At 37.6% G+C, this 25,698-nt stretch overlaps 1 protein-coding gene across 1 annotated transcript; it reads left to right on the forward strand.

The window, feature by feature from the left end:
* The first annotated feature begins 19,567 nt into the window (after nucleotides 1–19,567).
* Nucleotides 19,568–20,576, forward strand: LOC132353912 (zinc finger protein 724-like). Its single transcript, XM_059905403.1, is given in 3 exon segments — nucleotides 19,568–19,808; nucleotides 19,811–20,506; nucleotides 20,509–20,576. Coding segments are annotated over 3 exon segments (1,005 nt in total).
* Nucleotides 20,577–25,698: the final 5,122 nt, after the last annotated feature.

The following is a 25,698-nucleotide window of genomic DNA, read 5'->3' on the forward strand; positions in this document are numbered from 1 at the left end:
CCCAGCTGCTCCACGGCATGTGGGATCTTCCCAGACCAGGGCTCGAACCCATGTCCCCTGCATTGGCAGGCAGATTCTCAACCACTGCGCCACCAGGGAAGCCCTTCTGCCCATTTTTTAATTGAGTTCTTGTTGTCGTTGTTTTTGATATTGAGTTGTATGAGTTGTTAATATATTTTGGATATTAACCCCTTTTCAGACATATCATTTGCAAATATTTTGTCCCATTCAGTAGGTTGTCTTTTCATTCTGTTGATGGTTTCCTTTGCTATGCAAAGCTTTTAAGTTTAATTAGATCCCATTTCTTTATTTTTGTTTTTCTTTCCTTTGCTGGAAGAGACAGACCCCCAAAAAATATTGCTACGACTTATGTCAAAGAGTGTTCTATGTTTTTCTTCCAGGAGTTTTACAGTTTCTGGTCTTACATTTAGGTCTTTGATCCATTTTGAGTTTATTTTTGTATATGGTGTGATCAAATGTTCTAATTTCATTCTTTTACATATATAGATGTCCAGTTTTTCTAATACCACTTATTGAAGAGACTGTCTTTTCCCTATTGTATATTGTTGCCTCCTGTGTCATAGGTTAATTGACCATATATGCATGGGATTATTTCTGGGCTCTCTATTTTATTCCATTTATCTATGTGTCTGTTTTTGTGCCAGTATCATACTGTTTTTTGTTTTTTGGTTTTTTTAAAATTTATTTGGTTGCGTTGGGTCTTCGTTGCCGTGCGCAGGCTTTCTCTAGTTGTGGCGAGTGGGGGCTACTCTTCATTGCAGTGTGTGCGCTTCTCATTGTGGTGGCTTCTCTTGTTGTGGAGCATGGGCTCTAGGCGCATGGGCTTCAGTAGTTGTGGCATGTGGGCTCAGTAGTTGTGGCTTGTGGGCTCTAGAGCGCAGGCTCAGTAGTTTTGGTGCATGGGCTTAGTTGCTCTGTGGCATGTGGGATCTTCCTGGAGCAGGGCTCGAACCCATGTCCCCTGCATTGGCAGGTGGATTCTTAACCACTGCACCACCAGGGACGTCCCTACCATACTGTTTTGATTACTGCAGCTTTGTAGTATAGTCTGAAGTCAGGTAGTGTGATACCTCCAGCTTTGTTCGATTTTCTCAGAATTGCTTTGGCTATTCAGGGTCTTTTGTGGTTCCACATAAATTTTAGTATTATTTGTTCTAGTTCTGTGAAAAATGTAATGGGTATTTTGATAGAAACTGCCTTAAATATGTAGATTGCTTTAGGTTGTATGGCTATTTTAACAATATTCTTCCAATCCATGAATACTGTATATCTTTCCATTTCTTTGTATCATTTTCAATTTCCTTCACTAGTGTTTTATAGTTTTTAGAATATAGGTCTTTCACGTCCTTCGTTAAGTTTATTCCTAGATATTTTATTCTTTTTGTTGTGATTTTTAATGGGATTTTTTTTTTTACTTTAGCTTTCTGATAGTTCATTATTAGTATATAGAAAAGCGATAGATTTCTGTATATTAATCTTGTATCCTGCAACTTGCTGAATTCATTTATTAGTTCTAATAGTTGTGGGTGGAGACTTTAGGGTTTTCTATATAAAGTATCATGTCATCTGCAAATAGTGACAGTTGAACCATCCTTGTGACCCTGGAAGAAATTCAGCTGGGTTATGGTGTATGATCCTTTTAATATATTGTTGGAGTCCAGTTTGCTAATATTTTGTTGAGGATTTTTACATCTATATTCATTACAGATATTGACCTATATTTTCTGTGGCTTAGCATGTGATCTGTTCTGGAGAATGTTTCATATATACTTGAAAATAATGTATATTCTGCTGTTTTTGGATGTAATGTCCTGTAATATATCTACTAAGTCCAACTGATATATTGTGTCATTTAAGGCCATTGTTGCCTATTGATTTTCTTTTTTTTTTTTTTTAATTTAAATGATACATTTATTGAGCTGTGGTTTTTCTACCACACTGGATTAAATAAACTTGTCAAGAAGTACGGTTTTTGTTACCTTCTGGGACATTTAGTAATTTGCTGTTCTTTCTTCTGTGTACCTCTGTTAGCACCTATGGCCAACTGGTCACCTGTAACAGGTAGGTCTCATGTTATTAGATACACAGGTAAGGAAAATTACATTCATTATGTCCTTGGTTCAAAGCAACAGGGGCTCCCTAGCACGTAAATCTTTGCAGAATCAAGAGTCTACTATTTTATATATACATATTAAAAAAGAAGCAAAGACACTAGACTACTTGGATTAAACATTCTGTCCAGAGGGACAATACCAGGCTTTGCTTTTCCTCATATGTAGTAAGTTTCGGGTCCTTGACAGAAACAATGTCTGCTTACATTCTCTGTTCAAGAATTTTTTACCACACTGAATTGGAAGATGTAAGTAGTGTCTCTCACTGGGGCACAGGGCAGAATAATTGCCTAACTAATATAATAAAGATAATGACTCCCTCTGATCAAATATTGGGCAGGATTGCTTGCAACTGATTTTAAGAGATTGGGGTATCTTGAACTAAGGAATCCTCAGCTGTGATCCAAACCTCTCCCATGCACAGCATCCACCTGGATCTCTTTGCATCACCCTGTGGAATTTGGGGTGGACAAGGTGAACATAGATAATCATGAAACTCTAGCTTCCTGTTATGTCATGAAAGATAAAGCATTTTGTCTCATATTAAGGCACTTAACTATTATTTATTTTTGCCCAAACCCATGAAATTATCAGGCTAACATGTTGTCTTTGCAAATATGGTAAAATCAAAGACACCTCAAATTTCTTTCCAGATTCTCCAAATTTCTTTTCTTTGGTGATAATGGGATACCCAGAGAGACATGACTTTCTTTTTTCTTTTTTTCCATTTTCTCCAAGATTTAAAAAAAATGCAAATTAGAGGGGATAATGTTTCTTCTCTTTTCTCTTTTTCTTCACTCTAATAAACCCTAATTATCACCTGCAGCAATAGGTAATATTTCCCCTTTAAATGAACCAGTGGAAGACTCCCCTTCCAATAGCCACCAGGGCACTTCCTGTTTGCTCACACCTTGTTCAGTTCAACGTGAAGAATATTTATGGAGCACCTTGTTATGAGGCACTGACACACAGACTGTGGGGGATAGAAGACACAATTATGCCCTCTGGGGGTTTATGGTGGAGGTGGGGAGCTAGAGACGTGACTTCCTTAAACAGAGTAAATAAGGCCTCTTCATAGAACTGGTTGAGGACTCGGAGAATAGTCCCAGTAAAAAGTAGCAAATTCTCTAGTCCAAGTAGTGTGTGAGTCGGGAATATGTGCCTTCCATTGTCCTATATGTTAATACAGCTGATTATATAAGGTAAGGATGAAACAAGCAGCCTAAATGTACTTAATTTTTGTTTGTTGTCCTACTGGTGGAAGGAGTAGGACAATGAGTTACCAACGTTGATGTAGAGTTTTGGGTGATTCAAAAATATTGCAAGTTTATTGGTTGAGCTGCAATTAGCCAATAGAGTGCTTGAAACTAAACAGAAATGTATCTTGCTGGTATTTGTGTGTAGTTACCGTCTTCTTGGTGTACTCTGATACCTCGCTATACGTATACACCGACTTCAGGTATATTCATCAAAAAGCCACATCTATTCATTGGAATTATGAGGAAGGGAAAAACTGAAATATTTTAGCTTGTTTTATACAGTTATACATGTTACCATCCTATTTTATGCTATGTCGTGAATGGAGGGGATACTAGGAACAGGGGAGTCTGGAAGCAACAAGGATGGTGGGGTTAAGCATGGTTGCACTCATGGGCAGATAGAGTGAAGCCTCTTATCCTGGTCACTCTCTAGATGGTGGTAGCTACAAAGAGAAACAGGCAACAGAGATGTCAGGGTGAAGAGCCCAAGGAAAATGAAATCTCCCAGTTCCCTTAAGCAGCCCTTCATGGTAACCTCCTGTAACTAGCCCTTTGAATCCTTTTACACACTTGGTGATTGTAATATTGCTAGAGCAGCTGACATTTTCAGATGTTAAAATCCATGGTGACCACTTAGAAAAGAAAAAGAAAACCCAAAATATATTCAACTTATTGTTTTCGGAAAGGGTTCACACCAGGGGAGGAAGCTACCATAACAAAGCAGACAGAACTTTTTAGATGAATTCAACATCCTGTTATTTTTTGCTGCTTCAGAATTTATAGCAGGAATTGATGTGTTCCATGATGTATTTCCCTGATTTATGTGTTTTAGAGGGAGTGTCCTCATTACAGAGAAGTGCAGGTAGAGGAGTGTTAGTGAGACCAACTCCCTCACTGTCTGCCAACCGTGGGCGTGATAGAATAGGATGTAGCCTGAGTACCTCCATCCTTTTACATCCCATGTTTTCACCCTATAGGTGACTTGTTGGCAATTCAGATGGCTTGATCTCAACATCTCTATCAAAAAGTGTTATCATATGTCTGCCAGTAAGAGTAGCTCCTGAAACTTAACAAAATTGGGAGTCCTGCTTACCAATCAAGGTTTATTGGGACTATTTAAGCAAACTTACAATGTTCAAAGCTTCTCAGAGAATCAGGCTGACAGATCTTGTGCTTCTAGAAGTTCCAGCCCCAAATCCTCATACTACTCAGAGGTCTCAGGTGTGTTGTGTGGTATCTCTAGGTCAGTGCTACTGAAAATGGGTCTTGGGGGAGCAACGTCAGCACCAACAGGAAACTTGTTAAAGATGTCATTTCATGGGCACCACCTCAAATTTGCAGATTCACAACTTCTTAGAATGGAGTCCTGATCCCAAAGAGATTTGTATTCATTTTCAAAGTTCAGAAAAAAATGTTTAGCTAAGTGGTTCCCATCTGGTTTCCCATTAGGATCAGATGACCAGTATTAAGAAATAACATCACCTGTGTCCTCCCCACAGAGTTCATCTATTAGTCCTGTGAGATCATCAGTGTTATTTTAATTAAGTGCTCCAGGTGATTCTATGGTGAGGCCAGGGTTAAGTACGTGGGCTTCTGGGTATATTTGTGAGAGTTCAGAGCAAGCTTTAGTCCAAGGAGAGGCAGTAAGTTTTGCTCTGCGTCGGCTTTCAAGGGGCTAGTCGGTGAAGCCCACATACCCCATGTTAGCAGAATTTTGGACAGTTATATGAAGAGAGAAGAACTGTAGACAACAAAGAAAAACTCATAGATTGGTCTCCATGTAGGAGCTGATTGTTCCTGAATCTCTCCTGAGACAAAGGACAGGAGAGACTGGCCTTTTCAGCATTTCAAGGCCCTTCTGCCTGTGGGTGTGTTGGGAGCAGGAGAAGGAGCTGTGCCGACACCGTTGAAGGCATATTCTCAAGATGCTGATGTGATTCCTCAATATAATCTTGATGAGAAAAGGACCCAGTGCAGGAGGAAGAAGAGGAGGATTGGCAGCTTCTCAGGTAAGTGTCCTGTCCTGAGTCAGAGGCTGGGTTTGCTTTTCCTCCTGAAATGTCATGGATCGAGAACCTGCAAACCTTTAATTATCTACTTTTGGTGTTCTTGCCTAGCGAGGTTGTTTTCAACTACTTATTTTTAAACATGTATTCTTATGATAGTCAAGATCATGTCTTTAGACTACTTCTCCCTTATGTCCCAGAGACTTTTCTCTATTGTTTGCATCCAAGCTCCCTGTAGAGCATGAAGAAGTCTCAATAAGATTTAATGAATTTCAAGTATTGAAAATATTTCCTTTGTGAGAGATCAACATGGGAAGGCATTAGTACCCAAGATTCCCATTGGGATGGGGTTGGGTGTTGGTATCTAAGTGAATTTGGGGAAAGTGGAGTGGTTACCTTACATCTGGATGCAACATCAGTTCTTTAGAACAGGATTAAGAAAATGCACGTATAAACAGGATGATCTTAGTGGTCCAGAATTCCTTAGAAAGTTCTGAAAAAAATTATAGACTATTCTCTACATTGGTAACAAAGACTTATTATTTAAATGCACTATTATGGATACAAAACAAGGGAGGTATATATGGATTGAAATTTGCATAAAACTGACATTTTTTTCAAGATAGATTCAGATTTCCTTATTTTTGCCCAAAATACCCAAGCACTGACAATGTCCTCCTGAGTGTTTCAGTCACCTGATACCAATTTATCCCATTATACCTGATGTTCACTGATTCAGGTGTTTTCTGCCAGGTTGCTGTACTATGAGGTTCCTATTTTTTCCCTTTTTTCTTTAATAAAGTTCTTGGAAAGATATAGTGAGGGATGTCCCAGTTAATATGGCAACTCCATTTCTTCTTAGTTTCTCTTTGCTTCTAGTTTGCTTTGAAATATGAACACTCAACTGTGTTTAGTAGAGATATTGAGTTTTGTAAGCAGAGGTTTTCATCAGTCAAGCCTAGGTTTTGATAGTTTCCATTATACTCCATGCTCACGTTACAGACATATTCTTCTTTATCATTTCTTTGTGTTCTCCAAAAAGTTTCCAAGGATAGTATTACTAATATATGTTCAACTGTATCAATATTCATAAATATAGCCCAGCACAAATTATAAAGATCTGTAAAGAAATAAAAGATTCAGAACCAATAACTCTAATTTATTTTATATCGTTGTATACGTTTGCATCATGGTGTATTTTAGAAATACAAAGGATATCTTCCACAAATAGATTTATAAGATTTACTCAGTAAAAAATAATACTAATTTCATTGCTATGAATATTTTCTTCTATATAACTTTTAATATGTACAAAGTCGCCATTTTTATGTATATCTGTGTACATCGTGTTAACATTATCTGATCCATTTTTTCTTATTTCTATTATTCTTCCTAATTACAGACACTGATATAAACATTCATTAGGATTGTCTCTGTGTATTTGTCTGTGTTCTTTGTAGATAAATTCTAGTTCAGGTAAACTGGAGTAAAACCCAGGCTCTATCATTTACTGAATGGTTGACAAATATGCTCAAGAAAAGAGGAACAGTAATGTCATGTTTCTTAAATTATTTATGTGGTGCATTCAATGCTATGTAAAAAAAAAAAAAAACAAGCTAGAAAGTATACAGTAAATATTCAAAAAGGATTGTTGTTGGTGTGCTTACTATTCTATTAGACCTGTAAAATCCATAAAACACTTTCAGTTCAAGATTAACTATAAATTCTTACCTTGCTGTTCTACCTTTATGTTATCAAAATATGTGGTACATGGACCAGAGACACTGACACCACTAGTGAAAAATGAACTTGTTAAAAATGTGGAACTCAGGCCCCACCCCAGAATTCCTGGATCAGATTCCGCATTTTAACAGTATCTCCAGTTTGCTTGTTTACACATTAAAATTGGAAAGTTTTACTTCTGACTCATCATGTATATTTACTGAGAAATATACACAATTTATCCTGTATAATAAAAGTACAACACTCAAAAATGCATATGCCTGTGTTGATGCCATCATTTTATAATTTCTCTTCCAGATAATTATAGTCTCTATAGTGGTTTTGTGGATCGTATGTCATCCTCTTTTCTTGGAGTTAGAAATACAGTAGGGAATATTACTGTGTAAAAATTATTTTATCAGATAATTCAAGACACTCTCCTAAATCAAACCACTCCTTTTAATACTCTCTTGGGCCAAATTATGAACTCTTCCTGTTGTGACTCAACAAATGTACTTTTTATTTTAGGGCCTGTTGACATTCAGAGATGTGACCATAGAATTTTCTCAGGATGAGTGAGAATGCCTGAACTCCCTCCAGGGGAATTGTACAGGGATGTGATGTTAGAGAACTATAGGAACCTGGTCTCCTTGGGTGAGGATAGCTTCCTTCCAGAATTCTTTATTCACCCACAGGGTTTTGGTTCCTTCATTTGTAGAATGTCTCCTGGAATCTTCTGCTTCCTACAGTAGAGTTTCAGATCCCTGCTTTCAAGGAAAAAATGGGAGTTTGTGGGTATAGACAGAAAGGTTTCATGATGATTCATCGTGATTCTAACCTTCCTCTTTCTTGAGGTAATCTGCATCCTTCGCTCTAGATTAATGGTAATTCTATAAATGTTCAGTGGTATAAAATAGTGCTGCCCGGGACTTCCCTGGCAGTTCAGTGGTTAAGACTCTGCACTTCCACTGCAGGGGGCACGGGTTCAATCCCTGCTCGGGGAACTAAGATCCCACATGCAGCGCGGTGCGGCAAATAAATAGATAAATATTGCTGTCTGCATCTTAAAAACAGAATTTCATCCCTTATTTTTGATTTATTTGTACTTGGACAGAATCTCAGAATATGAGTTTTAACTGTTGCTTGGTATACTAAAGGTGCTTTCAAAGAACAGTATTTGGGGAATCAATTTCTAGAATATTTTAAAATTTTACAATGCCTTCTCTTCTCACCTGGGCACAATACTGGATTGGAATATGGAGGATCTCTAGCAAAACTTATGTCTTTTTCTTTTAATTGAAGTACAGTTGATTTACAATGTTGTGTTTGTTTCAGGTGTACACCAAAGTGATTCAATTATACATACATATATATTTTTTTCAGATTGTTTTCCCTTGTAGGTTATTACAAATATAGAGTATAGTTCCCAGAGCTATGCAGTAGGTCCTTATTGGTTATCTATTTTATCTTTTTTTTTTTTTAGTATTTTTTTTTTTAAGTTTTTAATTATTTATTTATTTTTTTATTTTTGGCTGTGTTGGGTCTTCGTTTCTGTGCGAGGGATCTCTCTAGTTGCGGCAAGCGGGGGCCACTCTTCATCACGGTGCGCGGGCCTCTCACCGTCGCGGCCTCTCTCGTTGCGGAGCACAGGCTCCAGACGCGCAGGCTCAGTAATTGTGGCTCACGGGCCCAGTTGCTCCGCGGCATGTGGGATCTTCCCAGACCAGGGCTCGAACCCATGTCCCCTGCATTGGCAGGCAGATTCTCAACCACTGCGCCACCAAGGAAGCCCTATTTTATCTTTTTTTAAAAAAATTTATTTGATTTATTTTATTTTTTTGGCTGCGTTGGGTCTTCGTTGCTGCACGTGGACTTTTCTCTAGTTGTGGCGAGCAGGGGCTACTCTTCATTGCAGTGCATGGGCTTCTCTTTGTGGTGGCTTCTCTTGTTGCAGAGCATGGGCTCTAGGCACGCAGGCTTCAGTAGTTGTGGCACACGGGCTCAGTAGTTGTGGCTCACGGGCTGCAGAGCACAGGCTCAGTAGTTGTGGCGCATGGGCTTAGTTGCTCTGCGGCATGTGAGATCTTCCCGGACCAGGGCTCAAACTCGAGTCCCCTGCATTGGCAGAGTGGATTCTTAACCACTGCGCCACTGGGGAAGCACCGCTATCTATTTTATATATAAGTAGTGTGTATATGTTAAGCCCAAACTCCTAATTATGTTTATTTTTCTAATGAAAAGGCCCCCCTTTTGGAGTATAAGAAGAATCCCTGGGCTAGGTGTGACTGAATGAAGTAGATGACGCAGGTGAGAGGTCCAAAGATCACAGAGGAAGCCAGACTTACTAATATGGTCTGGAAAGATCTACTTCACTAGAATTTTTTTTTAATTAATTAATTAATTAATTTATGGCTGTGTTGGGTCTTCGTTTCTGTGCGAGGGTTTTCTCTAGTTGCGGCAAGCAGGGGCCACTCTTCATTGCGGTGCGCGGGCCTCTCACTGTCGCGGCCTCTCTTGTTGCGGAGCACAGGCTCCAGACGCGCAGGCTCAGCAATTGTGGCTTACGGGCCCAGCTGCTCCGCGGCATGTGGGATCTTCCCAGACCAGGGCTCAAACCCATGTCCCCTTCATTGGCAGGCAGATTCTCAACCACTGTGCCACCAGGGAAGCCCTAGAATTATTTTTGAGAGGCCTAGGCTTATTTCTTTTTTTTCTTTTTCTTCTTTTTTTTTAGAGAGTTCAATTATTCACTGTTTCCAGTTTTTCAATGAGGGATACAGGAGTAAAAGCCAGGGCCTCTTCCCACAGAGTTTACAATCTTGGGAGAGAACAAGAGAGATACCACATAAAAGAGACAAATAATTCTAGGAGATAAATGTCCATCAATGCGTTTTTCAAAATACAAGTTCTTTCACAAACGTGTAACTAAATACTGACTCCATGGTGCTTCAGTTCTATCTGAAAGGGCTTTGAGAAAATAAGAAATCCTGTTACTGGGTAAAATCAGTGGTCCATCTCGCCTTTCCAGTGGCACCAAAGGAAGTTGTAGGGAGAGCAGAGGTTAACTGCCAAGACAGCTTTTAATGTGTAAATTTATCCAAAGTTTGAAAACATCATGGAAAATCTTAGGAATCTCAGTAGTCAGTGAATGGGCTATCTGTATGTCCATTACATCTACAGACTCCACACACACCCGCTCAGATGATTCTCAGAATGCGGGTATATGGGAAGTTAATTCTCATGTCTGGCTTCATCGTTCTTTGCCTTTCCCTCTCATATCTTCAATCACCTGTGTCACAGGACACATATAAGTAGCTGGGAAGTGTTAAACTCTGACAGTAAAGCAAAATCAGAGTTAAAGGCAAATGTTTAATGAATCATGTTCAAACACAAGCTAGTCAGTGAAGAACTTTAGGTTCGAAGGGCCAGATATTCTGCATTACCAAGAAATCGCAATCAGCTTCTCATTCTGGTTGAGTATTTTCACATTGCATTTTGCGGCCACAAAACTAGTTGTACATTTTTGCGCATTGATCTACCACTAAAAGATTCAAATTAGGAGACTGAAAGAAAACACTTTGTATCTGTGTATTTTAAAAAAATCTGTCGATGAACAATGAGCCAGGCATCAGTTTCCTATGGGGGGAACGTTCTCATGGAGTATTGTAAGGCCAAGTCAGTCCACTTCATTTCTTTTTTAAAAAAAATTTATTTAATTTATTTATTTTTGGCTGCATTGGATCTTCATTGCTGCACGCAGGCTTTCCCTAGTTGCAGCGAGCAGAGGCTGCTCTTCATTGTGGTGCTTGGGCTTCTCATTGCAGTGGCTTCTCTTGTTGCGGAGCGTGGGCTCGTGGCATGCTGGCTTCAGTAGTTGCGGCATGCGGGCTCAGTAGTTGTGGCGCACAGGCTTAGTTTGTACGTGGCATGTGGGATCTTCCCGGACCAGGGATTGAACCCGTGTCCCCTGCATTGGCAAGCGGATTCTTAACCACTGCGCCACCAGGGAGGTCCCAGTCCACTTCATTTCTTGTTCTTTAACAGATTCTGTGGTGCCGCCATTGTCCTGTTCAGGTTCAGGAAGCTCATTCAGTGGTATTGCAACATCCTCATAAGGCAGCTTGTCTTCTCACCTAGCATCGTCAGTCAAATCCAAGATCCTTCCATCTCTCTGTACCTCACTGTCTGTTCTCCTGCAGCTTTGATCTTGCCAGATATTGCCCATCACAGGGTCTTCCCAGACAGGCGGTGCGTACGTTCCCCGGGGCAGGGCAGTTTTATCCATCTCTGTTTTGGAGCTCTGTAAACGTGTAGTTACAGTAGCAAAGCTGGAATGCCTTTTCCCGCTCCTAGGTTTATTTCTGTTGCTGCAAAAGAGGGACATGTCCAGCCCCATCCTTGTGCTCTTAAATCCTCCATGTATTCTTCAGCTCCAGTGATTTTTTCCCTCACATTCACAATGAAAGCCAAAATCTTCCTCCTGGCCTGTGAGGACCTGCATGGTCTGGCTCTTCCCAATTTTCTTTTACTTTGAAAGAACATTAGACATTTTAAGTGTATTTGCCCCAATTCATTAATTTAATAAACCTATTAACTTATAGAATTCTTAAATATATTAATGCCATAGGGACACTTGTAACATTGCCCACCATATTTTAAAGTCTCAATTGTTATCATATCATAGTTATTAAGAAATTAAATAAGTTTCTCTTATTTAGTATGAAGCTTATGGATACTGTATCCTATTTTTTCCCTTTCTGATTAGTTCCATGTCAAAATCATATATGATTTTACATTCAAAAGATTTAATATAACAAGCTCAAATAAAAACATGTTTGGAAAGAAGTGAGTTAGATAATTAGTAGGTATCCATATTTATGAAAATGTTTGGTTCACTTCAAGCAAAAAGTAGTCAGATTTTTCATTTACTTTTCTCAACGTGTGAGAATCGTGATATAATTTAATCACAACAGTTTATTTTTTGTATCAGTGATTCTTTGCATATTTTACAACTTTCGTGTTCTTTTATTTATAAATAAGATTTTATTTTTTTTCTAAAGGATGGGTTACAGACTTGATATTTTGTGTATGTATAGCAACAATATATCAATAATATGATAAATTTCTCTACTGTCATTTAAATAATAATTCATTCAAATTTTTCATTAGAGACTTTTTTTTTTTAATTTGTTTATTTATTTTTGGCTGTGTTGGGTCTTCGTTTCTGTGCGAGGGCTTTCTCTAGTTGCGGCAAGCGGGGGCCACTCTTCATCGCGGTGCGCGGGCCTCTCACTATCGCGGCCTCTCTTGTTGCGGAGCACAGGCTCCAGATGCACAGGCTCAGCAGTTGTGGCTCACGGGCCTAATCGCTCCGTGGCATGTGGGATCTTCCCAGACCAGGGCTCGAACCCATGTCCCCTGCATTGGCAGGCAGATTCTCAACCACTGCGCCACCAGGGAAGCCCTAGAATTATTTTTGAGAGGCCTAGGCTTATTTCTTTTTTTCCTTTTTTCATTGTGGTGTGTGGGCTTCTCATTGTGGTGGCTTCTCTTGTTGTGGAGCACGGGCTCTAGGAACATGGGCTTCAGTAGTTGCAGCATGTGGGCTCAGTAGTTGAGGCATGTGGGCTCTAGGACATGAGGGCTTCAGTAGTTGTGGCACGCAGGCTCAGTAGTTGTGGCACATGGGCTTAGTTGCTCCGTGGCATGTGGGATCTTCCTGGACCAGAGATTGAACCCGTGTCCCCTGCATTGGCAGGTGGATTCTTAACCACTGTGCCACCAGGGAAGTTCCAGAAAGTGTTTTGATAATTTCTCTTTTCTTCATACTTTGGAAATATTTGTGGAGAATTGATGTTAATTTTTCTTGAAATGCTTCTGGAATTATCCAGTTAATTCATCTACTCCAGGGTTTTTAGTTAGTTAATTAATTAATTAATTAATTAATTAATGGCTGTGTTGGGTCTTCGTTTCTGTGCAAGGGCTTTCTCTAGTTGTGGCAGGCGGGGGCCACTCTTCATTGCAGTGCATGGGCCTCTCACTATCGCGGCCTCTCTTGTTGCGGAGCACAGGCTCCAGATGCGCAGACTCAGTAGTTGTGGCTCACGGGCCTAGTTGCTCCGTGGCATGTGTGATCTTCCCAGACCAGGGCTCGAACCTGTGTCCTCTGCATTAGCAGGCAGATTCTCAACCACTGCACCACCAGGGAAGCCCCTCATTAGAGACTTTTAATAAGTGATTGTAATGCATTTTCCGTGAAATTCTCCTGCCTTGCAACACATACCAGTGACTCAAAATGGTGGCTTTAGTGGGTGCTTAGTCACAGTTGAAAATATACTTATTTAGAAGGATTATTTTTTAATAGTATATATATGTTATATTCAGAATTGGGGAGAAAAAATTTGTCTTATTCTTGTTTAGCTATTTCATAACAATTTTCTTTTTTTTCCTATGATAGGTTCCCTGAAGTTAGTTAATTGCGTTTTGTTTTTACCTATATTTCATGAATGTAAATGATAATTTTTAATTCAGTACACTTAAGATAGTGTGGTGTTGAATTCAAATTTGAATCTCCCATGTGTCTCCTACCAATAAAATTATGTGTGTCTGTGTCTTTTAATTATTACCTCTATTGCATTCATGACTTAATTTATTTGTCTTCTTGGTTAATGAGCAATATTTGTTTTATTCTGCCTTGGTGAGAAGTTATAGAAATAGTCTTAATTTAACATCTATTTATTGATGAATTTATATTATTATCATTTTTTATTTTAATTTTTAAATTGAAGTATAGTTAATTTACAATGTTGTGTTAGTTTCAGGTGTACAGCAAAGTAATTCAGAGACAGATATATATGTTCTTTTTCAGATTATTTTCCCATATAGGTAATTATAAAATATTGAGTATAGTTCCCTGTGCTATACAATAAGTCCTTGTTGTTTATCTATTTTGTATATAATAGTGTGTATATGTTACTCCCAAATTCCTAATTTATCATTCCCCCTGCCTTTCCCCTTTGGTAACCATAAGTTTGTTTTCTCTGTCTGTGAGTGTGTTTCTGTTTTGTAAATAAGATTTCATTCCAATTCATTCCATTCCATTCCATTCCATTTTTTTGCCACACCACGTGTCATGCAGGATCTTCCCCCACCAGGGGTCGAACCTGTGCCCCCTGCATTGGGAGTGAGGGGTCTTAACCACTGGACTGCCAGGGAAGTCTGTTTGTATCATTTTTTTAGATTCCACATATAAGTGATATCATATGATATTTGTCTTTCTCAGTCTGACTTACTTCACATAGTGTGTTAATTTCTAGGTTCAACAATGTTGCTGTATATATATATATATATATATTCACTTCTTCTTTATCCATTCATCTGTTGATGGACATTTATGTTGCTTCCATATCTTGGCTATTGTAAATAGTGCTGCAGTGAACATTGGGGTGCATGTATCTTTTCGAATTATGGTTTTCTCTGGATATATGCCCAGGAGTGGGATTGCTGGATCATATGGTAGTTCTATATTTGGTTTTTCAAGGAATCTCCATACTGTTTTCCACAGTGGCTGCACCAATTTACATTCCCACCAAACAGTGTAGGAGGGTTCTGTTTTTTCCACACCCTCTCCAATGTTTCTTATTTGTAGATGTTTTGATGATGACCATTCTGATTGGTGTGAGGTGATACCTCATTATAGTTTTGATTTGCATTTCTCTAATAATTAGTGATGTTGAGCAGATTTTCATGTGCTTCTTGGCCATCTGTATGTCTTCTTTGGAGAAATGTCTATTTAGGTCTTCTGCCCATTTTTGGATTGGGTTGTTTGTTTTTTTGATATTGAGCTGCATGAGCTGCTTGTAAATTTTGGAGATTAGAATTCTTTTTAATATATACCCAGAAGTGGGATGACTGGATCATAATTCTATTTTAAATTTTTAAAGAAACCTCCATATTGTATTTTTTAGAGTGGTTGCACTATTTTATATATTTTTAAGCAGTGCATAAGGATTCCAATTTCTCCACATCCTGTCTTTCTTCCTTTCTTCCTTTCTTCCTTTCTTCCTTTCTTCCTTTCTTCCTTTCTCCCTTTCTCCCTTCCTTCCTTCCTTCCTTCCTTCCTTTCTTTCCTTTCTTTCTTTCTTTCTTTCCTTTCTTTCTTTCTTTCTTTTCTTTCTTTTTCTTTCTTTTCCTAATGGGTGTGAGGTGATACCTCATTGTGGTTTTGTTTTTTTTTCCTCTAATGATTACTGATTTTGTGTATCTTTCAAATTAAAAAAAAAATAAATTTATTTATTTATTTATTTATTTTTGGGTGTGTTGAGTCTTCGTTTCTGTGCAAGGGCTTTCTCTAGTTGCGGCGAGCGGGGGCCACTCTTCATTGCGGTGCGCGGGCCTCTCACTGTTGCGGCCTCTCTTGTTGCGGAGCACAGGCTCCAGACGTGCAGGCTCAGTAATTGTGGCTCACGGGCCTAGTTGCTCCGCGGCATGTGGGATCTTCCCAGACCAGGGCTCGAACCCGTGTCCCCTGCATTGGCAGGCAGATTCTCAACCACTGCGCCACCAGGGAAGCCCCTCTTTCACATTTTTGTTGTACTTTTGTTGTATATGTTGTTTAGGTTAATGTCTATTATATCCTTTGTCCATATACTGTGTTATTTGTTTTTTAACATTGTTGTGTTGTAGGAGTTCTTTATATATTCTGTACCTTAATTCCTTATCAGATACATGCTTCTCAAAAATGTTCTCTCATTACACCTGGTGCCTTTTCACAGCATTGATTTTTTTTTTTCCTTAAATATGCACCAGTTTTTACATGTGATGTAATTCCATTTGACTATATTGGCTTTTATTGCCTGAGTTTTTGGTTTCATATCCAAGAAATCATTGCTAAATCACATCTTAGAACTTTCCCCCTCTGTTTTCTTTTAGGAAATATACAGGTACAGGTTTATATTTAAATCTTCAGTCTCTTTTGAAATAATTTTTGTAAGTGGTGTTAGGTAAGAGTCCAAATTCATTCTTTTACATATGAACATCCAAATTTCCCAACACCATCTTGTGTTGTAGGCCCCCTTGTTGAAGATTATTTGACCATAAACATAAGAGCTTATATCTGTGCTCTCTATGCTAATTTGTTATTCTGTTTCTGTCTGTATATTTGTAGTATCCTTTTTGATAACTATAGCTTTTTTTTTTCTTTTTTCTTCTTTTTGGCTGCATTGGGTCTTTGTTGCTGTGCATGGGTCTTCTCTAGTTGTGGCAAGCAGAGGCTACTCTTCATTGCAGTGCGCAGGCGTCTCATCGCAGTGGCTTCTCTTGTTGTGGAGCAAGGGTTTTAGGTGCGTGGGCTTCAGTAGTTGTGGCACGTGGGCTCAGTAGTTGTGGCTCCTGGGCTCTAGAGTGCAGGCTCAGTAGTTGTGGCACACGGGCTTAGTTGCTCCGCGTCATGTGGGATCTTCCCAGACCAGGGCTCGAACCCATGTCCCCTGCATTGGCAGGTGGATTCTTAACCACTGCAGCACCAGGGAAGTTCCTGATAGCTATAGCTTTGTTGCATGTTTTAAAAATCAATAAGTGTCATGTCTCCAACTTTACACTTTCTTTACCAGATTATTTTGGATATTTCGTGTTTTGTGTTATTTCATATACATTTTAGAAGGAGTGTTTCTGTCAAAAGTTGAATTTGAATTTTGTTAGAGATTAGTTTGCATCTATAGATCACCTTGGGTAGTATTGACAAATTAATGATATTAAGTGTTCCAGTCCCGGCACATGGAATGTATTTTTGTTTATTTATAGAGTCTCTATTTACCTCCAACTGTATTTTATAATTTTTTTCATACAAGTCTTTAACCTCCTTCATTAAGTTAACTCTTACAGAATATTATTCTCTTTAATGCTAGTATAAATGTGCATATATTCTTAATATCTTCCTTAGATTTTTTCCCATTAGTTTATAGAAACACAACTAATTTTTATGTTCTATATTTTGAATTCTGCTAAATTTGTTCATGAGTTCTGTGTTTGTTTTTTCATGTGGATTCTTTAGGGTTTTCTACATAACATTTTGTCAAATGTGAACAGAGATCACTTTACATCTTCTTTTTGGAATTGCATGCTTTTTTTTTTTTTTTTTTGCCAGATGGTTTTGACTAGGAAATCCAGTACTGTGTTGAGTCAAAGTGTTGAGAGAGTGCATTCTTGCCTTTCTTTATTGTAGAGGAAAGGCTTTCAGTCTTCCACTATGGAGTATAATGATAACTCTGGGCTTTTCATATATGATCTTTATTATATTCAGGTGAGTTCCATCGATGCCTAGAATGAGTGTTCTTATGATGAAAGTGTGTTGAATATTGTCACTTTATTTCTCTGCATCATTTGATATGATTATATGGTATAACATTCATTCTGTGTATTAGTCTTACTTTTAAAATTTCCATTTGCTGAAACACCCTTGAATTCTACAAATAATCCTGAATTTTTCATGGCATATAATTATTTTAATGTGCTTTATAATGCAGCTTGTTAGTATTTTATTAAGAGCTTTTGCAGCAATATTCACCACAGATATTGGCTTGTAGTTTTTTTTTTTTTTCCTAAATTGGTAGTGTCTTTGGTTTTGATATTGGGTAATGCTGACCTCATAGAAAGTGTTTCTTTTTTTTTAAATTTTATTTATTTTTGGCTGCGTTGGGTCTTTGTTGCTGCACGTGGGTTTTCTCTAGTTGTGGCGAGCGAGGGCTGCTTTTCATTGTGGTGTGTGGGCTTCTCATTGTGGTGGCTTCTCTTGTTGTGGAGCACGGGCTCTAGGCACATGGGCTTCAGTAGTTGCAGCATGTGGGCTCAGTAGTTGAGGCATGTGGGCTCTAGGACATGAGGGCTTCAGTAGTTGTGGCACGCAGGCTCAGTAGTTGTGGCACATGGGCTTAGTTGCTCCGTGGCATGTGGGATCTTCCTGGACCAGAGATTGAACCCGTGTCCCCTGCATTGGCAGGTGGATTCTTAACCACTGTGCCACCAGGGAAGTTCCAGAAAGTGTTTTGATAATTTCTCTTTTCTTCATACTTTGGAAATATTTGTGGAGAATTGATGTTAATTTTTCTTGAAATGCTTCTGGAATTATCCAGTTAATTCATCTACTCCAGGGTTTTTAATTAATTAATTAATTAATTAATTAATGGCTGTGTTGGGTCTTCGTTTCTGTGCAAGGGCTTTCTCTAGTTGTGGCAGGCGGGGGCCACTCTTCATTGCAGTGCATGGGCCTCTCACTATCGCGGCCTCTCTTGTTGCGGAGCACAGGCTCCAGATGCGCAGGCTCAGTAGTTGTGGCTCACGGGCCTAGTTGCTCCGTGGCATGTGTGATCTTCCCAGACCAGGGCTTGAACCCGTGTCCCCTGCATTAGCAGGCAGATTCTCAACCGCTGCACCACCAGGGAAGCCCCTACTCCAGGGTTTTTTAAAATTAGTTTTTTAGTCTGCTTACTAGTTGTAGGTTTGTCGTGATTTTTAAATTCATTCATGCTAGAATCTAAGGGGTTCTGTGTTTCTAGAAATTCGATCTGTTTCTTTTTTTTGAGGTGTTCAATTTTTTGGTGTAGTATTGTTCATAGTAGCCTTGTATAATTACTTTTTGTTTTTTGGTATCATTTATAATGTCTCTTTTACTTCTGATTTTACTTGCATCTTACCTCTTCTTAATCTAGCTAAGGGTTTGTTAATATTATATAAAATTGTAAAGTATATTTACCCAAAGTGCTAAGTGGAATACTTGGTTATTTGTTATCTTTCAGCTGTATTTTCTCATGACATCCAGGGTTTGTTGCCAAAGAAGCCTTGCATAGAAGATTTATTTGTAAATGTGCTGGGAAATTATGAGAGCTGTCACCTTGGAAATTTATACTTAATGAAAGACTGGGGATGTAAGGAGGCACATGAAGGGCAAAAAGGATGTTATTATGGATGTAACCAAATTGGGACAATTACCCATAATGAAAACATCATTGCTGAAAGAAATTGAGGATACAAATCAAATTGGGAAAAATTCCATTTTAAGTCTGTAACTTTGCCAGAAAAATATGTTTTTGTAAGCAAGGACACACATGATTTAAAAAAATATATGTATATTCTCTGAAATGAAATTTGGAAAATATGGAAAGTCATCTAGTCTATGCTACAAATAATCATTCAAACCATTATGAATATAGGTTTGAATTAAACAGTCATTCAAACATGTCTGAAAGTCAGAGATTTGAAAATGAAGGAAAAAAATCTCATTATGACCAATTTGAGAGATCCTTTAGCAAGGGCTCATTATTTTTCAACTAACAAATATTTTCTCCCTATTCCAATATCTGTAATGTTGATAATAATGGGGGAGTCTTTATCCAACCATCGTCATTCAATGGGTATTACAGTATAGATAATATGGAGCAACACATGTAATCAAATGAGTGAGGCCTTAAGTGAGAGCTCTATCTTCAGTAATTACAACAGTATTTATAATGGAGCGAGAATCTATCCATACATTGAATCTGGGACTAACTTTGACCAAGACTCAAGACTCATGAAACATCAGAGAACTCAATTTTCAGAGAACCGTTATAAAGGGAATGAATGTAGAAATGTCTTTTATCAAAGCTCAAATCTTATTACAGATAAGAATATCCATATTGGAGAGAATAATTACAAATTAAGGAATGTGGTAAAGTTTTTAACCAGTCTTCAAGAGTTAGTCAGCATCCGAATATTCATGCTAGGGAGGAACGTTACAAGTGTAGTACATGTGGGAAAGTCTTTAATCAATTATTAAATCTAAATAGACATAGGGAAATCCATACTGTAGGGAAACATTACAGATGTGAAGAATGTGGCAAAGTCTTTAACCGACACTCAAGCCTTACTCGACATCAGAGAATTCATACTGCAGAGAAGCCTTACAAATGTACAGAATGTGGCAAAGCCTTTAACAAGCGTTCATATCTTGCTCAGCATCAGCGAATTCATACTGGAGAGAAAACTTATAAATGGAAAGAATGTGGCAAAGCCTTTAACTGCCCCTCGAGTCTTACCCGTCATGAGAGAATTCATACTGAGAAGAAACTATATAAATGTACAGAATGTGGCAAAGCCTTTAACAGGCGTTCATATTTTACTCAGCATCAGAGATCTCACACTGGAGAGAAACCTTTCAAATGTAAAGAATGCGGCAAAGCCTTTAACTGGCACTCAAACCTTGTCCAGCATGAGATAATTCATACAGGGGAGAAACCATACAAATGTAAAGAATGTGGCAAAGCTTTTAATTGCCACTCAAACCTTATTCGACATAAGATAATTCATACTGCAGAGAAGCCTTACAAATATAGATAATGTGACAAAGCCTTTAAGTGAGCTGTCACCTCACTCAATATCAGGTAGTGCATGGTGGAGGGAGACCCTACAAATGTAATAAGTGATGAATGACATTTGTCCTAAATATACACATTAGAAAATGCCAGAGAGTTCATACTAGGAAGAATGTTTGATGATGTAAAAAAATGCAGGAAAGTATTTAATTAAAAAATCAGATCTAAATAAATATCAGAGAATTCATAGTAGATACCTTCTAGTCAATAACTCTTTTCTGGTATTACTTTAAATCAAGATATTATAGAAAATAATCCAAAATTAAAACACTTAGAAAAATTATTTGTTAGTATGGATCACAGGATCAAGGGGAGAGCTGTTTGATAGGTATAATTATTATCACTGTATCCTTATTTATATTGACATTATTTGAAAATAAAATTTAATATAATTCAACTCTCAAATTGCTACATGCTATGCCTTTATTTCTAGTGTGAACTCATGGTTTTGATTATTGCTGCCTCAAAGATTAGAGAAACCCTCCTATATTAGGTGGGAATCACTTATATCTACTTTTCCATAGAAGACTAAGGATGCTGAAATGTAAAATGTACAATGAAAATCTAAATGGAGATAATGCTTGTCATTAATTTAAAACATTCTTATATGTCACCATTAGGTAAGCGTTCAGGGAATCATTCCTTGTCTTAAAGTAAGACAGAGGATCATTCTAAATTTTAAATAGTTGTATTAGTTGTTTTTTAAGGATAAAAATCTTGTAGTTCATTAAAATTGTGAAGTATCTTCATAATATATCAATAAACAGAAGTCATGAATATTAGTTGATATGGTTGAAATAAAGACATCTTCACAGATATCCAAGAAAAGTATAGGCAACTCTTTACTAAAAGGTCATAAAATTAATTTATGTCCATGTTTACTAATGATTAGCCTGAGTTTTGTTAATTATAGACATCCCAATTCTCAGATCCTTATCAAAAGAACAAGATGTTTTTGAATGCTTGTAATCTGTATTTTGATTCAGGATCATATAGTGGACTTTGAAAGGCTTTATTTAGAGTATGTGTGTACTTAATATATGTTAATTAATAAAACTGAATAGTTTTGTGTAATTAGTCAAGTGTTACCCTGCAACCAACATTAACCTCTCCCACATTATTTAAAGTTGTAGGTAAAAGATAGTAACAGTAAAGTTACTATCAGTGAGATGACATGTCTAGTAATCCCTTTTCCTACTGGCCTTAAACCTCAAATAATTTGAGATTGTGTTTACCAAAATTTGTATATTGTATTGTTTTCTCCTTTTTGTAACTACTTGGACATTGTGATGATTATAATAAGGATTATATATAATATTGTTGAGAGTTTACCTAAACTATTCCATGATATTCCTGCCCTGAGATCAGTTTTGTGTAGCCAGCCAGCCTGCAGGTGCCTTGAACTGGCACTAGCCATTCCTGTGAGCACATACACTAGATAACAGCTTTCAAAATCACAAGAAAATATAAGTTCCTGATATTCTTCTCCAGCAGCACTTGTGATCAACTGCCTTCCTGAATTCCAGGTTCTTCTTCTCATGTACCCCTTCAGTGAGACCTCTCAGAGCTCACCCAAATCTTGCTCACTTTAGTTTGAAGTGAACAATCCACAGTTAGTCCAGATAACCCATAGCACTTCACCAATGTTCTCTAATAAAGGCATGTGCCCCAAGTACTGCTACTTTGTCTTCCTGCATCTTGCCTTGGCCTCCATGAGTGGGTCCTCAAGGCTTGCTATTAATTATTTCAGGACCTGTGAGTAATAAACTCATCTACTTCAATTTCCCTAGTGGTCTTTTGTTGAACCCTGACTCATCATCCATTGCTGGGAACTCGTTTAACAAATGTTAATTTAGCAAAGTCACGCAAGTATAATTAAAAGCCATACATTTGTAAAGTTTGGAGATTAATCCTTTGTCAGTTGCTTCGTTTGCAAATATTTTCTCCCATTCTGAGGGTTGACTTTTCGTCTTGTTTATGGTTTCCTTTGCTGTGCAAAAGCTTTTAAGTTTCACTAGGTCCCATTTGTTTCTTATTGTTTTTAATTTCCATTTCTCTAGGAGATGGGTCAAAAAGGATCTTGCTGTGATTTATGTCATAGAGTGTTCTGCCTATGTTTTCTTCTAAGACTTTTATAGTGTCTGGCCTTACATTTAGGTCTTTAATCCATTTTGACTTTATTTTTGTGTATGGTGTTAGGGAGTGTTCTAATTTCATACTTTTACATGTACCTGTCCAGTTTTCCCAGCACTACTTATTGAAGAGGCTGTATTTTCTCCATTATATATTCTTGCCTCCTTTATCAAAAATAAGGTGACCATATGTGCATGGGTTTATCTCTGGGCTTTCTATCCTGTTCCATTGATCTATATTTCTGTTTTTGTGCCAGTAGCATACTGTCTTGATTAATGTAGCTTTGTAGTGTAGTCTGAAGTCAGGGAGCCTGATTCCTCCAGCTCCATTTTTCTTTCTCAAGATTGTTTTGGCTATTCACGGTCTTTTGTGTTTCCATACAAATTGTGAAATTTTTTGTTCTAGTTCTGTAAAAAATGCCATTGGTAGTTTGATAGGGATTGTATTGAATCTGTAGATTGCTTTGGGTAGTAGAGTCATTTTCACAATGTTGATTCTTCCAATCCAAGAACATAGTATATCTCTCCATCTGTTTGTATCATCTTTAATTTCTTTCATCAGTGTCTTATAGTTTTCTGCATACAGGTCTTTTGTCTCCCTAGGTAGGTTTATTCCTAGGTATTTCATTCTTTTTGTTGCAATGGTAAATGGGAGTGTTTCCTTAATTTCTCTTTCAGATTTTTCATCATTAACATATAGGAATGCAAGAGATTTCTGTGCATTAATTATGTATCCTGCTACTTTACCAAATTTATTGATTAGCTCTAGTAGTTTTCTGGTAGCATCTTTAGGATTCTCTATCTATAGTATCATGTAATCTGCAGTGACAGTTTTACTTCTTCTTTTCTGATATGGATTCCTTTTATTTCTTTTTCTTCTCTGATTGCTGTGGCTAAAACTTCCAAAACTATGTTGAATAATAGTGGTGAGAGTGGGTAACCATGTTTTGTTCCTGATCTTAGTGGAAATGGTTTCAATTTTTCACCACTGAAAATGATGTTGGCTGTGAGTTTGTCATATATGGCCTTTATTATGTTGAGGTAAGTTCCCTCTATGCCTACTTTCTGGAGGGTTTTTATCATAAATGGGTGTTGAATTTTGTCAAAAGCTTTTTCTGCATCTATTGAGATGATCATATGGTTTTTATTCTTCAGTTTGTTAATGTGGTGTATCACATTGATTGATTTGCATATGTTGAAGAATCCTTGCATTCTTGGGATAAACCCCACTTGATCATGGTGTATGATCTTTTTAATGTGCTGTTGGATGCTGTTTGCTAGTATTTTGTTGAGGATTTTTGCATCTATGTTCATCAGTGATATTGGTCTGTAGTTTTCTTTTTTTGTAACATCTTTGTCTGGTTTTGGTATCAGGGTGATGGTGGCCTCATAGAATGAGTTTGGGAGTGTTCCACCCTCTGCTATCTTTTGGAAGAGTTTGAGAAGGATGGGTGTTAGCTTTTCTCTAAATGTGTGATGGAATTCACGTGTGAAGCCATCTGGTCCTGGGCTTTTGTTTGTTGGGAGATTTTAAATCACAGTTTCAATTTCAGTGCTTGTGATTTGTCTGTTCATATTTTCTATTTCTTCCTGGTTCAGTCTTGGAAGGTTGTGCTTTTATAAAAATTTGTCCATTTCTTCCAGGTTGTCCATTTTATTGGCATAGAGTTGCTTGTAATCGCTCATGATCCTTTGTATTTCTGCAGTGTCAGTTGTCACTTCTCCATTTTCATTTCTAATTCTGTTGATTTGAGTCTTCTCTCTTTTTTTCTTGATGAGCCTGGCTAATGGTTTATCAATTTTATCTTCTCAAAGAACCTTCTCAAAAAGCTTTTAGTTTTATTGATCTTTGCTATTGTTTCCTTCATTTCTTTTTCATTTATTTCTGATCTGATCTTTATGATTTCTTTCCATCTGCTAACTTTGGGTTCTTTTTTGTTCTTCTTTCTCTAATAGCTTTAGGTGTAAGGTTAGGTTGTTTATTTGAGATTTTTGTTGTTTCTTGAGGTAGGATTGTATTACTATAAGCTTCCCTCTTAGAACTGCTTTTGCTGCATCCCATAGGTTTTGGGTCACCGTGTTTTCATTGTCATTTGTGTCTATGTATTTTTTTTATTTCCTCTTTGATTTCTTCAGTGATCTTTTGCTTATTAAGTAGTGTGTTGTTTAGCCTCCATGTGTTTGTATTTTTTACAGTTTTTTTTCCTGTAATTGGTATCTAGCTTCATAGTGTTGTCATTGGAAAAGATACTTGATACAATTTCAATTTCCTTAAATTTTCCAACACTTGATTTGTGACCCAAGATATGATCTATCCTGGAGAATGTTCCATGTGCACTTAAGCAGAAAGTGTATTCTGTTGCTTTTGGATGGAATGTCCTATAAATATCAATCAAGTCCATCTGGTCTAATGTGTCATTTAAAGCTTGTGTTTCCTTATTTATTTTCATTTTGGATGATCTGTCCATTGGTGAAAGTGGGATGTTAAAGTCCCCTACTATCATTGTGTTACTGTCAGTTTCCCCTTATATGGGTGTTAGCATTTGCCTTATGTATTGAGTTGCTTCTATGTTGGGTGCATAAATATTTACAATTGTTATATCTTCTTCTTGGATTGATCCCTTGATCATTATGTAGTGTCCTTCTTTGTCTCTTGTAATAGTCTTTATTTTAAAGTCTATTCTGTGTGATATGAGAATTGCTACTCCAGCTTTCTTTTGATTTCCATTATGCATAGAATATCTTTTTCCATCCCCTCACTTTCAGTCTGTACATGGCCCTAGGTCTGAAGTGGCTCTCTTGTAGACAGCATATATATGGGTCTTGTTTTTGTATCTATGCAGCCAGTCTATGTCTTTTGGTTGGAGCATTTAATCTATTTACATTTAAGGTAGTTATCAATATGTATGTTCCTATTACTGTTTTCTTAATTGTTTTGGGTTTGTTATTGTAGGTCTTTCCTTCTCTTTTGTTTCCTGCCTAGAGAAGTTCCTTTAGCATTTGTTGTAAAGCTGGTTTGGTGGTGCTGAATTCTCTTAGCT

This window comes from Balaenoptera ricei, chromosome 19 (genome assembly GCF_028023285.1).
Source record: "Balaenoptera ricei isolate mBalRic1 chromosome 19, mBalRic1.hap2, whole genome shotgun sequence".
In the NCBI taxonomy this organism is placed as follows: Eukaryota; Metazoa; Chordata; class Mammalia; order Artiodactyla; family Balaenopteridae; genus Balaenoptera; species Balaenoptera ricei.